The sequence below is a fragment of the Oreochromis niloticus genome, linkage group LG19 (genome assembly GCF_001858045.2).
Source record: "Oreochromis niloticus isolate F11D_XX linkage group LG19, O_niloticus_UMD_NMBU, whole genome shotgun sequence".
NCBI lineage: Eukaryota > Metazoa > Chordata > Actinopteri > Cichliformes > Cichlidae > Oreochromis > Oreochromis niloticus.
In genome coordinates, this window is record NC_031983.2 from 27,151,193 (window position 1) to 27,169,024 (window position 17,832).

The 17,832-nt window shown below is 39.5% G+C and overlaps 1 protein-coding gene across 1 annotated transcript; it reads right to left on the reverse strand.

The window, feature by feature from the left end:
• Positions 1–232: 232 nt before the first annotated feature.
• LOC102079171 (S100P-binding protein) lies at positions 233–3,059 on the reverse strand. The gene is made up of 5 exons (XM_025901167.1): positions 2,367–3,059; positions 2,107–2,228; positions 1,758–1,858; positions 1,349–1,439; positions 233–362 (listed from the first exon to the last, which is right to left on the reverse strand). Exons 1-5 carry the CDS (start codon positions 3,057–3,059, stop codon positions 233–235), a joined length of 1,137 nt encoding a protein of 378 aa, XP_025756952.1.
• Positions 3,060–17,832: the final 14,773 nt, after the last annotated feature.

A 17,832-nucleotide genomic window follows, 5' to 3' on the forward strand; every position in this document is an offset into this window, starting at 1 on the left:
CTAAGTCAGTAATTCAAGTTTAGGACATTCTTTAGTGATTCAGACTTTCACAAAACAAAACCACTGAAAACATGCATAAGTTTTTTAATTAGGAGGAACGTGCATGCATTTGAAAGAAAAGTAAATCAAAAAGCCAGAAAGGAAACCTAAATGCTCAAATATATACATATACACATAAATGTGTTTTGAAAGTGCAGTTTTTCTGATGCGTCTATAAACCACAAAGCTGAGTTTATGGGCACAGACTCCTTTCAAAGATCTTCGGTATCTTATCGAAGCGCTTGTGCATCAGACAGTTCTTTGCCTGCCATTCATCCAGGGTAATCAGTGGTGCTGCTGCCCCAAAGTGTCTCCAGTAATTTCTGAAAATAAGGGCAGAAAACGGCGTAACTATGAAGTTCAACATCAACAAAATGGGTGTCATGATTATCAGCATTCTGTTGACTGAGGCATTCTGCTCCAGGCGCTCCACTACATGCTGGTCCTATAACCCTGGAGTCTTTAATAAGTTCTTATAACACAAAATAAAGACGATAAAAATCAAATGATCAACAGGCAAATATGGCACACATACATCTCATAAATAACAGTAATTATTAAAATGAGACAATAAATGTCTCCTACAGGCAACAACTGTTGCTATAAATAAGCTAAGCGTAATACTTCATGACTTAATAAAGTTAAGTTAATACAGCACTTAAAGTAAGTGTTCCTTCCTACTGTCACCAAAGCGCTTGCTCATAGGGGGTCATATGATTGTTTGGGTTCTCTCTGCTGTATGGGACTAGCTTACAATATAAAGCGCCTTGAGATGACTGTTCTTGTGATTTGGCACTGTAAAAATAAGTGAACTGAACTTGTGCTTTACGTGGAGGGGTTGTACCGTGAGGCAGCCACAGGCAGGAATGATTTCCTGTGTTGTTCAGTGGTGCATTTAGGTTTTCTTAGACTCTCACCAAACCTGCTCATGTGACTGGCCAACACGTCATTGAGTGGGTTGGAGGAAGTGTCCAGCACTGTCCTCATCTTGGACTCAAGTCTAGCTCCATCCCCACAGTTTGCCTGGCCTTGCAGACCAGTCTATGGACCCTGTTGGAATCTGCTACCTTCAACCTGCTCCCCCAGCATGCAAGTAAACATAACCTACTCCTGACAAGTGGATCCATTCAGCATAATTTACTATGCTCATCCAACCAGGAAGAAAAGCCACCTTCATAACACTGAACCTGTGTGACATATCTAGTTAACCCATTAATCTTGCTTTGCATCACTCCTCAGATCTGCCAAATGATTGCTTGAAAGTGAGACTTCAACATAGTTATAAAGAACTGCAGAGAGTGCGACGTACCTGCGGGTGAGGTCGGAGGGATGCTGCCACTCTCTGCTTTTCACGCCTGCTGATACACAGCTCATCAAACTCCGGAGCTCAGATGTGACACCTGGAGGAAACAAATGTCTTTACCCTATATAGTTTAAGTATTTTTAGTTTGTTTGTTTGCATTGTCTTTACTACACTGCTCCACAGTACTATAGACAGAGCTTAAAACGGAAAAAATAAGCTGTATCATGCTGAAATTTAAAAACTGTTCTCTGGTGTTCGTTCTCAAAATCATGTTCTAATAAATCTATATAATGTGTAAATTAATGGACATTAAAAAAAGGAATGCATAACAAAACAGTAAACAGGAGAAAGACCTGATTATTTAGATACCAGAGTGCTCCCATTCTCTTTGCGCAGACAGTAGGTCATGTCTTACCATTACTGACTCCTGGATTCTCATACATATGACTGACAACTGAATTCACATAGAGCTCCTTTTCCTGCTCCCACTGCAATTCACTGCTGAAGACCATGGATCTAAAGGAAAATAAAAATACCAAGTTTAATTCAACCATATCCAATCATGTCATGCTTCAGACATGAAATTATGAAAACTATAAACGCAAAGCCTGCTCAGCTAACAAAAGATACATTAAGCTGCAAGAAAAAAAAATAAGGCAGATACAGACAACCTTGAAATAAAAAAAACTAAAAAAAAAAAAAAACCTTGTCAGTTACAGTCACATAGCTCCCTCTAGTGGTGGTGGTGGTGATTACTACAATACCTCTGAGAAGCACGCTTGGCAGGCTGAAGGGCTCTGATGGGCTTTGTCACCTCCATCTTTGGGACAGAAACAACACTGCTGTCCGGTGTGCTTCTGTTTGCGTTCTGTACTTTGGATTTAACCTGAGAAAAAAAGTTAGAAGGGCATTTTGTGTAACGTCCAAGATTTACATAAGCGATTCACAATCTTACAGAATTGATATTTATATTTAAAAAGTAATCCAGACAAATAAGATAAAGGTAAAGGCTGAGGTAACATACCTGTACTTTGAGGGGAATCGTGGCTTCATAGCTGGTTTCCACAGCAGTGTCTTCTTTCTTCAGTGTGCTTTGGACAGGCTCAGTCACACTTTCCTGCACCTCCTCAGACACCTGACAGCTCTGCTCTGCTTTCAACTTGTCCGTTTCGCTGTGGCACATAGAGGATTCAAATATTGGAGGACCGATATCCCACACCCCCTCCAATTTACAACTTTCCAAACAATTATTGTTCACATGCTCCAAGGGAGGTTCACCACTACTTGGGATCAGGTTGTCCACTTTGACGGTAAGGCACCCAGAGGTTGCAGTTTGTTCATGTAACCGTGGTTTGGATGAAGTTTGAGGATGATAGTCACCCTCGGCTGAGTTAGTTGTAAGCTGTTTGGAGTTCACCAACCCAGCCCCTTTATTGTCATTGATAAACGAAAGCGATATATAGCCTTTATCCTCTTCCACGTCTTTTACACTGAGACACGTTTCCTTTTTCACCTCATCTCCTCGCCCATCTGCTGTTTCTTCCACCATATTTAGTCCAGCAACGGGAAACAGCCCATCCTGAAAGATTTGGCAACTGTGACTCATGTAGCCGTCTTCATCTTCCAAAAATCTTAAAGGGCTATCGGGATTGAGACACAAGATGTCATCCACATCGTAGTCAAACGTCGGTGAAGGATTTAAAACCCTCTCACGCATCACATCTTGTGTTTTGGTCTCTTTTTTGAGAGATCCTCCTCCTCGCTCTGTGGAAGGCCCATATTTTGCATCCTTTGAGAACAGCTGAGAGCTCTGAGTTTCTTTTATTTCACTCCCAACATCTTGTGTCTTAGCTGTCAGTTCAGGATTCAATGTGGAAAAGGGGGATTCTGATTCCTGTTTCACAGGAGTGCTGCAACAGTCCACAAAACACCCGAGGTCAGGGGACAAAGCCTTTGGATCAAAGGGCTTTTTTAATGGGGTCACGTAACAGTCGTCAGGACTGGATTCATGCAGTTTTCTTTTATTTGTGCCATTGTTAATGATCTCAATCTTAAAATTAATAAATGGCTTAGAAAGCCTTCTTAACTGGTGCACATCAGCTTTTTGGTCACAACTGATGATCCCTGGACAGACAGAAAAAGGTTTCAACTGGTCAAATATGGGTGGACCGAGTCTTCTGAATATATTTGTGGGATATTTGTCATCTAGGTCTATTGGAAAAAGAACGGAAAAAGCACCATTTTCTTTTTTTTAGTCATTAAATTATTGTTCAAACAGAAGTTTATATCACATGATTTTTTTTCTCCTTAATGCATTCATGGGCAACACTATACAACCCTTGGAAAAATATGAACTCCTGCATGTCAACAGCATTTCCCCCCAAGACTCACTGTGGATTCTTTGCGCCATGTCCTTCTCTGTGCTCGTGATGAATGTGTCCTGGATTCCAATTCCTTCAGTTTTAGGGAAGAGAAAAAATGTACGCCTCTGTGTTTACATCAAGTTGAAGGGCGCATGTTGGAAAAGCACAGAGAAAATAAAGATTAAACTGTTCCATGGAAATTTCTTTCCTTTTTCCCCTCTGTTTTTTTTTTTTTTTTTAAGTTTTAGGTTTTTAGAAACTCAGCAAGTTTATTCTGTTCATCTGGATGCAGCCTTTCCAGGGGGGAGAAACGTTTCATCACTCATCCAAATAACTTCCTCAGTCTCAGCTGACTGCAGGCAGGTCGGTATACAGCTGTACTGTTTATAAGCTTGAGGAAACCTGCAGTCACTGAGACTGAAGTCACCATTTGCATAAGTGATTAAAAGTTTTTCCCACTGAATCTGGATGATGATATTTCAGGATATCCCTACCCGAGTTACTGAGCATGCATTTAAAGTTACCAAAAAGATTTAAACTTAAGTTTTAGTTTATGAATTTGCATTTTTATTTTGTTTTCTTAAGATGGTTAAAAAAATTTTTAAAAAAAGCTTTGGCTCTATGTGAATGCAGACATACTCGGCCCTGATTCATATTTATTCCATGCTTATTGAATACTGAGTAAGACACATGAAGCTCCAGTCATCCTTCAGAGAGCTTAACAACAAGTCCTAGCCACAAATGCCATTATTGAGCTCATAGATGATTATTGAGATCATATCTTTTTAAATTCACGTGCAACTAAAAAAAAAAGAAAAAAGAAAAAAGGAAACACTATTGGTATAGAGCAGGGGTGGATGAACTCCCGACCTCAAGGTTTTCGATATCACCCTGGGTCAGCACACCTGAAGCCAATGATTAGTTCATTACCAGGCATGTGGAGAACTTCAAGACACGTTAAGGAAGTAATTTAGCCATTTGAATCAGCTGTTTTGGATCAAGAACACATCTAAAACCTGCAGGACACCAGCCATTGAGGTCTGAAGTTCCCCACCCCTGGTGTAGAGGGAAAGGTTCTACCAAGGCCCACACTAAGAAATCAAAGTCACACCAAATCATCTCATTCAGTCTTTTCACATACAATTTGGTCAAACCACAACTATTGAGATATTTTACTCCCCATTTGAATTGTTTTAATAGCAATAAAAAAATGTTTTAGCTCTATCTTCATAAATATAACAGTTACTAGTATTAATGCAATGAAATCAAAACGATAACCTACACCAAAAAAATGTGTGTGTACTCACTTGTGGCAAAGGACTAATTTTGACCTAATGTAATAAGCTCATTTACACTGAGTCAATCACCTTCAGTTTGAGGACCAAATACCGAAAACACTAAAATATTTCAACCTTAGAATATGATTGCATTACATAATAAAATTGCACACAGTGAATACCACCAACAAAATTAAATAAAACTAAATTATGACTTCTGTAAGTCTGAATCAATGATGTTTGTAGCTATCGCGGATGGCAGGCAAACATTTCTGACACTTGATGATTACTAAAACCTCGGGTGTATTTAAGGTAGTAAAGAGAACATTTTTTTTAATATTACTTAAAAAATAGTTCCCATAAATAATCGCACATTAAACACCAGCGCTGGGTTACAAAAGCTTAGCTTACAAAAGCTTAGCTTTAAGCCATGTAATAAACTAACATTAGCTATTAGCACACTTAACTGCTAAGTCTGCTACCCGTTATTGCGCGCTGGAATCGGCTCGAGCACCACCGAGACCCCCGAGCGGATGAGAGCGGTACGCTGCCGGTCTGAGAAACTCAGTAATGGACTGTTTTTTTTTTGTTTTTTTAAAAAAACAAACTAAATTTAACGTCTTTAATATCAAACCAAACTCACCCGTTGCAGCTCCCGCCTCCCGTCCTACTTCCTTCCCTCACTCCCGCGTGCAGGTGGTTAACACGAGAACACGGAACAGTCGTCCCTACACGGTTGGCTGACTGTTCAGTTCAAACTTCCGGTTTCAAGAATTTAAACTTTCTTCAAATAACTTTAACTTTATTTATCTCTTTTAAATGGTTTATTTACTTATATTTATTTTTGATTTAAAAACTTTAATAATTAATTAATTAATATTTTAATTTCAATTATAATAATAATAATTAGACCTTTATTCTGTGACATTGCCAGGCGACATATGGATGTCCTTGTTTAGGCTCTAGCTTACATTTATTTTGGGGATTGGGATTACAATGCTTATGATACTGGAATTAATTTAGATGTCCCGCTATATACATAGTGCCCATGTACATTATGTGTACATTTTCTTTCTAATATGACTGTTTTGCAGGTTCTGCAGCTGTGCTCCTGGTTGGACTATGTTTGACTTGATGGCAGTTGCTGTACAAATGATTCCTAAATCCCCAGTAACACAGGCCCATCAAAAGGTCAGAGGGAAAAAATCGTGTTTTCTTTTACTGGTTAGTGAATGGCTGCCAGTCAATTAGTGAAAAGGCAAAGAAGTATATGAGGTGAAGATGTGAAAAGTGTTATACAATTTGGAAACTTTCCCAGCCCCCACAGAAGGACCAGGATTTTCAAACCTCAGGACAAATTCTCAGGGTCCAGGGTGTGATTTCACAGAACAGTACTGGCTGCTCTTGGAGGGAATCGTGGGCAGAAAATAAACACTATCATCAAAATAATACTAAAAAGAAAAAAGCTTTACTTCTATTATACTGCTGATTTACCTGCGGACAAGAAGAAAATCCATCTTTACCAATGTATAAACATTTTTCCTTTTGAAAAACTTCAAGCAGTTCAATCAGTGAATGCAGTGACATTGATCATGTCATGTCCTCGAATCCAGCTTATTTGTGTTAACCTTCTTTAACAAAATGAAAAATCTTTTGTTTTCATGCTTGTCTGCTTACTATGAGAAACTTGATATTCCTCGTGATGTTCAAAGTTAAACAGCATGAATCATTTTGAGTCACTGGATTAACATCACATTACATTTTTACAGTTTGTTTTTCAGTCAGGTGTTGAGTCTGTGTTGGTGCGTGGCAGATTCAGATGTTTGATGAACAAACAGAGCATGACCAGCATGACCTGTGGCTGTATACTATCCACACAACATAATTGTGTGGATATAAAATATCAGTGTGCATGAAAAATGTTTCAAACCTGGAAAGTACTGGTCTGCTCATGTGATGCCACAGACCATTACTTCCAGTTTATGCCCCACTGGTTGAGACACATCACCCCCTCTTCACCTTACTCTACACACATACAGAAAATGATTAGAAAAAAAGCTGTGACATAACAATCATCATAAGCTTATAAACATTCATGACCCTGCGAATATCAAGTATTAGTATTAATAATGAGAAAAGAAAAGACAATATTAGAAAATAGAGTGCAGCCAAGCACCCATTCAGAAAATGTGAGGAGGAAATGGAGAAAGAAAAAAATTCAATTCAAGAGAAAACCAAAACAGAGAGGGCAGCAGAGGGCAGCAGAGGAAGGAGATTGTGAACAGAGGTTTATATGCCTGCTCTAACTTTTTGAAATGTAGCCATAATGTTGAGGTTTCTATTTAAAGTAGAATCCATTACTCAAAACATCATTTAAAAGAGTTGGCAGTTTATTTATTATTCCTTCTCCAACAACAGATTTTATGCAATAACCCAATCATCACCCAGACTGATGTCTGACGTCGACACTGGGGTTACTATTGCTAAGTCATATTGTCTGACTCAACTCACTGTGCGAGTTAAACATGAATGAACGGAGTGCCAAACATAAGATCTGACTGCAAGAACTGGGATTAATTCGTTCACACATGACCTGAATACTGCACCAAAGAAATAAAACAAAAAACAAAACATTAAATGGCAGAATGAGTTTTTTAATTGTTAGTAACAGAAAACATTTTGTCACTATTTACTGTTTTAAAATTACAGGATCAAATTGCCAGTTAGTTTTCTGTAATCTATATGTTAAAGCTTAAGCCAAGAGAGTCATGCATGTGGTACAGTGCAAGTAGAAAGAGTTCTCCTTTGGCTTTTGTTTATGATTAGGGTGTAGGTGCTGTAAGAGGTGGCAGCAACATGTGAGCAAAAACTCACATGACTTCGATGTTAGTGGTGCCCCATCTGGGAAATCAGACCCTGTTTCATGTGATATCAGCTGCTACTGTGCAGCACACAACTGCTGTGCATATGATGCCTGACAGGATGTATGCTAATGCGCAGATCTATGGTGTGCCCTATAATGTACACAGAGAACTTCACCTCTGAGCTGCTGTGTTTAATTATGTGTGATGAGCAATGTGCTCGGAGCCATTATTTACTATCAGGCTGAGAGTGCTGTAATGGAATGTGACTGCATCACCAGGGCTGCTTCTGTTTGCCATTACTTCCTCTTTGTTTTCTGGAAAACCAGTCACGCCACAAATGTTTAAGCACTCTTTCTGTTATTCATAGTATTAGTAACCTTTTGTGCAGCTTAACCTCATGACGTAAACTCCTCCTGACCTAGTGAAGACAGAAAATGAGTGAAGAATTTCATAGCAGTGCAACTTTCTGCTGGGTGGATGTTATGGATGTTGTTTTAAGATGTTCATCAAGCCCTCAGCCCCTTGCTTTCAAAAGTCCAAATGATTTTTACACTGAAATAAAAGCAACTCAGGAGAGTTCAAAGAAAACAACAAAGAGCTGAAGGTGTGAAGAACGGTTCCCAGAAGCCTCACCTTTCAACCAGCTGGTGGCCTGAATGGTTTTGTGGTCTGACCTACAGTAAACTTACTGAATCTTACTGATCTTACTGGAAATGATACACATGCATTGTTTGCCATACATTGGCAAATCAGTGCACAATTCTGGTAGTTGCAGGCTCGACTTCTGAGAAATCCTTTGGTGGTAAATCACAAGAAAGGAGTTGCTGTGATGACTGAAGATGATGCAGATGAGCTTAATTGAACTTGGAAGGGTTAAATAGGGTTAAATACTAAGATTCAGAATCTCGTGTGTGAGAGAGAGCTGGTTGATGAGCTAACCTTTTCTTGTGGTGGCGAAGGAACCAGAGCTCTGGGAGAAAGAACAGGAAGAGCATGCAAAACCAGAGTTCATGTTGACACGTGGATATGGAAACAAACACAACAATAAAGTGACTGTCAGGTGAGATAGATCACATTCCTAAGCAAATAATCACGCCATAATGTTCTTCTGAAAAATCTCAGCTCTTGTGTTCAGGTGGATGCTACACATCTAGACCCTCCTTCCATCCCTGAATTGCCACAGTGCAAACCAGTGACAGTGGACGCCCCATGCAGGACAGAAAGAGTCAGGAGCGCTCGAGAAGAAGCGCAGAGAGCCTAAAGTGCCGGCTCTCCAAAATCCCCCCACTGGCCCTATTCTTCCACAAACTACACCTAAAACATCCATCAATCTATCCACTCCACTTTCTTAACTGCTTGTCCAGTTCAGGCTTGCAGGGTAAGCTGCAGCTTATTCCAGCTAAAGGCCCTCAAACTGGGGTGTCAAACTTCATTTGCTTTTATATTCCCAACTGGGCCAGTAAAACCACTACATACGGTAATGACATACTGAAGAAAGATTATCCCCCTTTTTTAATGTATATAGAAGTAGAATTTAAAAAATCTTCCATTTAATAAACCTTTTATCAAACAGATAAAACAGACCTCTTAAGAAAATCCAGTCAGTGTCTCAGCAAACATGCATAAAATATGGATGAATGGTTTATAAAAACAATGGCTTTTGTCTTGAGAAGAAAAGTCCTCCACCCTTTAGACTCATAACTTTTATCTTGTCTGGCTGTCTGGAGGCAGTATATTGTATTGTCAGGTATGGCTTGTGCATGAACTCCGATAGGCTGAAAACAGGAAATAAAAGGAGTCTGAATAAAATGTATTAAACAACAAAATAACAAACAGCTTCTACAAAAAAGTTGAGGTTTTAATCCTAAATGGCCTTAAAAATGAAAAAAAAAAAAAAAAAAGTAGCAGAATCTGGGCTACATTGGCACATTTATTTCTACTTTTTTTCAATAAAATCCTGTCCTATCTGGCAGCTCTTCCTCTCAGAATTATGATCTGAATGCACTGTTGGGCCAAACACATTTTACTTTTCTAAGATGAGCTCTATAAATTCTCTGTAGGCTCCTCTTGCTCATGTGTTTCTTTTATCTGTTTATGTATTAATTTCTATTGGTATTTTTTCAGTTATTACATTATTTCTAATATGTTGTGGAGAAGGTGTGTGTGTGTGTGTGTGTGTGTGTGTGTGTGTGTGTGTGTGTGTGTGTGTGTGTGTGTGTGTGTGTGTGTGTGTGAGGCCAAACATCTCTGCAATAGCTGCATATTCATCCCAGCAGGATGGAGGCCCACTTCCCCCCAATGACAACGCCCCGTAGCACCACCGAGCCCGAAGCAGCACCCACATTTCCCCTCACTAAAACACTTTTTTGTACAGTGATGCATGAAGAGCAGAAATTACACACAGCACAGACGCCATTTCCTAAACGCAGAAAAAGCTAAACAATACTGACAACAGTTGAACCACGTCAACTGTTGTCAGTAAGTGATATAACCAAGGTGAAATGGTGAGAGAGCAACATCAACAATGCTGGAAACAATGTGAAAGAAAAAGGAGGAAGTCCTGGAAGTTCAGAGGAAATTTCAGCTGCTATGTTTCTGTTTATAGAACAAATCCAGATGAAAAGACACAGGAAACCTCATACCACATATAAGTCTTACATACAGGGAGTGCAGAATTATTAGGCAAATGAGTATTTTGTCCACATCATCCTCTTCATGCATGTTGTCTTACTCCAAGCTGTATAGGCTCGAAAGCCTACTACCAATTAAGCATATTAGGTGATGTGCATCTCTGTAATGAGAAGGGGTGTGGTCTAATGACATCAACACCCTATATCAGGTGTGCATAATTATTAGGCAACTTCCTTTCCTTTGGCAAAATGGGTCAGAAGAAGGACTTGACAGGCTCAGAAAAGTCAAAAATAGTGAGATATCTTGCAGAGGGATGCAGCAGTCTTAAAATTGCAAAGCTTCTGAAGCGTGATCATCGAACAATCAAGCGTTTCATTCAAAATAGTCAACAGGGTCGCAAGAAGCGTGTGGAAAAACCAAGGCGCAAAATAACTGCCCATGAACTGAGAAAAGTCAAGCGTGCAGCTGCCAAGATGCCACTTGCCACCAGTTTGGCCATATTTCAGAGCTGCAACATCACTGGAGTGCCCAAAAGCACAAGGTGTGCAATACTCAGAGACATGGCCAAGGTAAGAAAGGCTGAAAGACGACCACCACTGAACAAGACACACAAGCTGAAACGTCAAGACTGGGCCAAGAAATATCTCAAGACTGATTTTTCTAAGGTTTTATGGACTGATGAAATGAGAGTGAGTCTTGATGGGCCAGATGGATGGGCCCGTGGCTGGATTGGTAAAGGGTAGAGAGCTCCAGTCCGACTCAGACGCCAGCAAGGTGGAGGTGGAGTACTGGTTTGGGCTGGTATCATCAAAGATGAGCTTGTGGGGCCTTTTCGGGTTGAGGATGGAGTCAAGCTCAACTCCCAGTCCTACTGCCAGTTTCTGGAAGACACCTTCTTCAAGCAGTGGTACAGGAAGAAGTCTGCATCCTTCAAGAAAAACATGATTTTCATGCAGGACAATGCTCCATCACACGTGTCCAAGTACTCCACAGCGTGGCTGGCAAGAAAGGGTATAAAAGAAGAAAAACTAATGACATGGCCTCCTTGTTCACCTGATCTGAACCCCATTGAGAACCTGTGGTCCATCATCAAATGTGAGATTTACAAGGAGGGAAAACAGTACACCTCTCTGAACAGTGTCTGGGAGGCTGTGGTTGCTGCTGCACGCAATGTTGATGGTGAACAGATCAAAACACTGACAGAATCCATGGATGGCAGGCTTTTGAGTGTCCTTGCAAAGAAAGGTGGCTATATTGGTCGCTGATTTGTTTTTGTTTTGTTTTTGAATGTCAGAAATGTATATTTGTGAATGTGGAGATGTTATATTGGTTTCACTGGTAAAAATAAATAATTGAAATGGGTATATATTTGTTTTTTGTTAAGTTGCCTAATAATTATGCACAGTAATAGTCACCTGCACACACAGATATCCCCCTAAAATAGCTAAAACTAAAAACAAACTACAAACTACTTCCAAAAACATTCAGCTTTGATATTAATGAGTTTTTTGGGTTCATTGAGAACATGGTTGTTGTTCAATAATAAAATTATTCCTCAAAAATACAACTTGCCTAATAATTCTGCACTCCCTGTACATAGAAAATATAAGGCTCTGTTTTTTCCTTCATTTTGATGGAGTTGATCTGAGGTGACTCTGAGCCTGGAGGTTGGAGACCCCTGTGTTAACCTAACAAGCACGGCTTTGGATGCTATACAAAATAAACAAACACACCCAGCATGTGTTCAGCTGCTTATTAATGCAAATAAACATGCCAATGTGTGTAGACGTGGTCAACACAACCTGTATATATCTATACCTATTAAAGTGGCCAGTGAGTGTATATACACACTGTAAATGTATAAATATTAACTACCCAGTGATGTATCAGCAAAAAAGCAATGATGTGATGTCACAGGGTTTTACTTCCTGTATATGCCCCATTGGCTGAAACACATCACCTCACGTGGATGGTTTCAAACACGCTCTGCTCAGTTTACAAACATGTAAATGATTATCAGACAAGGATGCTATGACATAACAATCATCACAAGTTTATAAACATTCCTGGCAGTAAATGTAAACCATGACAACAAAAATGATAACAATAAGAGTATTATTTTTATTATTGGCATCATCATCGTCGATAATAATAATAACAACTAGAAAGGAAGCTTTCAAGTGCCTCACAAAAACAAGGTGTTATCAGAAAACTGAATGTACTTGCTGGCGCATGTTTAGTTCAGATTCTTTTGTCAGAAATTGTGATTTGGACAGCCCCCTGCTGTCATTTCACAGTTACTGGGATCTTTCTATTTTTAGAAGCGTCACCAATTCCCGTAATAAGCTTTAAAAGGTTAAAAGCGTTCATTTACGATGCCCTGTGCAACAACTGCTGATACATAGTCACCCAATCACCACCTAGACTCAGCTCATGAAACCATATATGGCTTAAAATTGGCTCTGGCGTTTCTATTGTTCAGTCAGGAAAAAAAATGAGAGTCTGAGTAGCACATGAGAGCTGGCTGCGACACAAACACAAAAACACAACACTGTAAATCACCCTGGGTGAGAACGAGCCAGGCAGAGGGTCCAACGTGTAAAACCTCAAAACAGGAGGGCATAACTTTAAGACTTCGTTTTAATACTCTGCTAAATAACTGCAATAAGAGGGAACAGAGAGTTTAAAGAGTCTGAAAGAATAGTCTTCTTACTGAAAAGCAACTTCGGTTTTCGAGTTGGCCGGGGTGTAGCTCTGCTGCCATTTATGGGAAATTCCCAGCTAATGTAATATCTGGCAAGAAGCCATAAAATTCGTATGACTTAGCAGGTGCACCATCTGAAAGTTTTGAGCCAATACTTTGACATTTGCAACCACCCAGACTGTTATTAAGAACAGGATCAATGCTGACATCTTTGCAGCATAGTTTATACTGTGCTGCAAAGCTCTGCAGTTACATCACCATATTACTCAGATTACTCAGATTGCGCTGGGCTATTTTCTTTTCATTGAGTGAAACCGATTACACCACGTGTTTCACTTATATTCTTAGATATGACCTGCTGGCTCAGATATAGAATAGCTACAATAACAACAGCAGGGCTTGTTGTGGGTAGTTGATACGCCTTAATTGTAGCAGTGTATCCTAATCACATCGACCTCTCTGTGCAGGCTCCATGTAAAGTGCTCAGAAAGGCCTCAAGGAACTCAAAGAGCCCAAGACACTGAGATAATTTCCCCAGAGGCCTCCACCTTTCAATCCACCACACCTCAAAGGTGCACTGTGACAACCCCCATGCCCAATCAGTCTGCACAGTATTAGCACTGCTCCCCAAACAGCCTTAAAAGATTAACAGTTTCACTTCTTGCAGATCACCAAATAATCATACGCCACATTACTTCAGAGGTGTCCTAGAGGAATTCAGTGGGGAAATTAATGAGGAGAAACTGTTGGTCAAAATACATAAAGGAGTCTGCAAACAAGTACATTTTCCAGTCTAGTTATCACAATAACATATCTCACTGGGATTTTCCCAAGTGCATTATTTGCTTTATCACACATGGACACAAGAAAGTGCACTTATTATGAAATCATAAACCTCAGACTGGACTTCTCAGAACTCATGTATATTCTGATAAATCACATGACCCTTGTTGTGATACCAACCATAGATACAGTTTCCAGGAAGAGCATACACACAGAATAGTCATGTCTGGTTTCAGAAACCATTTTCATGTTGTGATGAATATTAATATGTCATATGTTATTAAGCATCTTGACACTGACCTAGCGATGATATAGATAACAAACATTTGAGCAAATAACACATTTTAAACTTGGACTGGTGGAAAATTACATTTTTGCACTAACAGGTTGATTCCCAAAGAAGTTAGCTGGAAAATGTGAAGGAAGTGGACATGTGGGGTACAAAAGAAGTGGCAGAAAAATAAAAACACTGTAAAAGTCATAATGATTTTTGAGCCTCTGGGAAAGATAAAAAGAAGCACAACCACTTTGATGTTTCACACAATGTGACTCTAGAGTTTATCCTTCAGTCTGTCAGTGCTGATGGCAGACTTCTCGACACTTCCAGAGGTAATAATTTGTTAATAATTTGTAAATCTGTAAAGCATGCAGTATGGATTACCTAAGTAAAGTTTATTTATTTATTTTTTTCACCCAGTCAGTAACAAATAAACTCAGAGAACAACACTCAACTTTAATATTAGAATGTCTGCAGAGGCATGAGAGCAGTGTCGGGTTACAGTGGAGTTAGTGCCTGAGCTCCTCCAGACTGCTGTAACACAAAGGACCGGTTCGGCATATAATGACTCATCTCCTGCTGGCACAGCTCACGCCACCTCAGCTGCCCACCTCCGCCAGCCTTCACTGGATGCTAACGTGTCACCTGATATGATGTAAAAAAAAAACAAATCGACGCCCACTGCATGCAAAGAAACAAAATCAACTCAGGATTTTAATCGGAGGTTTTTAATCCATTTTCAGCATAATAGGGGAACATAAGGCAGAAAAACAGAGCAAGAAGGATAATCTGGGACAAAAACATTCAGTGACTGAGCATGCAGGTACAGAGTACACGTTACAGGAGGAATCATTTCAATTTATGACATTTATGTTATATAATAAGAAAACAGTTTCCTTATTTTGCTTACTTATTTATATAAGTAAGCAAAAATAAAGAAAGATCCACATTATAAAAATATTTGCAGCATTTAGATAATAAGTTATTTATAGTGTTGTATGCTCTGCATATATACTATGTGCTGTAATGCTATAGGACACTGAAAGTGCACGCCCTGGTGCTGCAGTACGAGTCTCCGAGCTTCCACAGCTGGTTTACATCATTAACACTAACATGGGGGTCCTGGCTGGAAGTAGGGGGGGTCATTATTATATTATATTATATTATATTATATTATATTATATTATATTATATTATATTATATTATATCATATTATACGAGCATTATTGCAGCAAAGAGTCTGTGAGCTTCCACAGCCCATAGCACTTTGAGTACTCCAGGAGAGTAGAAAAGCGCTATATAAGAATCAGTCCATTAACAATTTACCAGAGAACTTTTCACCTGTGCACCAATTCCTCACATCTAACCGGCAAGTGGAATTAAAATCAACAATGGGATCAACACTGTAACAGGATACAGTTTCTAACACTGAGCTGAGGTTTGTCTGTGTGGGAAGAAATCAATGACCTTTTATCAGTCACAGTGTTTTTTTAGCATTGATGAGGCCACAGAAGAGCCTTAAACTGTTGTCATTTGGTTTCATATAAATAAAATTGAATTGAATAGTGTGGAAGGAGGAACTCTTACATTAGAGTTTGGCCCATCAAGTCTCTAATATCCTGTAACATGGATTTCATTTTGTAACTGTCCTGTCCCAAAAATCTGCCCGGCAAAATATAGAAAAGCAAACCCGCAGAGATGATATAATAATGCAAGCATACTGCTACTTAAGTAATGCGGCGGAAAGGATTGAGAAAGCATGGATATAGAATTATCGTGCACCGAGAAGCTCCTCTAATCTGCTCTATCCTCCTCCTGTCTCCACATCAGCTTTTGGTTGCGGAGCCTTCTTAAACATCACATGAGGGTAGAAGCCTCCAGTCTGGCCACAGCATTTACTACCAAAGACAGAGCATTAGTTAGACCATGTCAGATGAGGGTAAAGCATGTCATTAAATACAGCTGTTACAGTCAGAGAGATACCTCCTAAGTCTATATTTGTAGCACAGGAAGCACACGAGGCCGACCAGCAGCAGGACAGCTGCTACAATGACAGCTGCTACAATGACAGCGATCTGGGAAGGAGGCATTCCTGAAAAGACAAACAGTTCAGCTACCAGCCAACAACATCTAACATCATCTCAAAGGTCAAGTAGTTTGTTCAAAGGTACAAAAACAGACATTTTCTCAGGGCTTACTACCAGTCTTGAGAAATCTGCATGCAGTTGCACAACATTCATAATAAAACCTTAAATAAATCCTGTAATTTATCTGTGAAGTCATAAATAAACAGAGTGAGTTTAGCACTAGTTTAATGAAGTTTGATCTCCTCACTAACTGGTGTTGAAGATCAGTTCTCTGCTAACATGAGCCACAGCGAGGCCATTTCTTGTAAATATCCATGATATTCTAGGATTTCCATGTAAACATCATGTATCAAAACTGCCAAACATTCTTCTAACTTAACCCCGCTGTATTGTCTCTATTAGAGATCCAACGACTTTGGACTATATGAAAATGTGATTTTTTTTTTATCTTGCCTTTGTCTCCTGTTTTTTCTTCTGTTTCTGGCAGGCAGGTGACTGTAAAAGAATATTAGATGTTCACATTAGACTTAAAGAATGGAGGAAAAACATGACAGAATGTGAATAAGAGAAGGAGATATTCAGAATAAAGCTCGTCCAACAGTGTCTGTTTAGTCTGTTAGCACAGTGATACTCACCGGTGCAGCTGGCCGTGTAATCCTTTGGTGTCCCCTATGAAGAAAAAATAAAGACGCAGGGATAATGATTAAATGTTTTCTCAGCGTGTTCAAATTAATACTTTTATTGTTGTATTCTAAGTATTTCAGCATGTTTGTATTTCTGCTGTTAACTAAACCTCCCCCATCAAAACTAGAGTTTCTAATTATGCTGACCACTGTTGGCCATTGAAACAGTGATACCTCAGTCACGCAGGTTCCACTGAAGCTCATGTTGCCAATGCATTTGGAAGACACAAGTTCGCCAAATCTGCTCATAGTCACCGGCTCCATTTTATTAACATGCGTTGCAACCACGGTTTGCTGAAACACAAACCCACCACATTCTATCAGAACAAGCCAGGCTGCAGGTAAATGAAGTGCAACCCCATGTAACCTGCATTTTTACTGCACACACATTGATGGAAGCGCTTATGTGAAGTTAAGCCTTCATAGTAACTGTTACACATCAGAATCGTCTTACCGATGCGTTAGACCAGGTGAATGTGCAGCTGGAATCACTTGTACCCCGAGCATAAGACAGACCTAGGACGTTATATGTAGTCTCATGATCACGCTGAGTGACGTTGCACTTGTGTGCACCACCAAGATGAAGTAAAACACCTGACAACAAAGAAAGTGTTTTAAAGTTGATATAAAAATATAATTGTGCACGTGAATATTTTCTTTCTTTCTTTTCATGAAACTTTGGAGGTTTGACGTTTACAGACAATACCTGAAGTTTAGACACAACTAACTTCAGAACTAACAGAATAACTTTGCAGATTACAGCTTTGACATTAATCAGATTAACACACTATGCTCTGTGCTCCTTTCCGGGTGTGGTTGA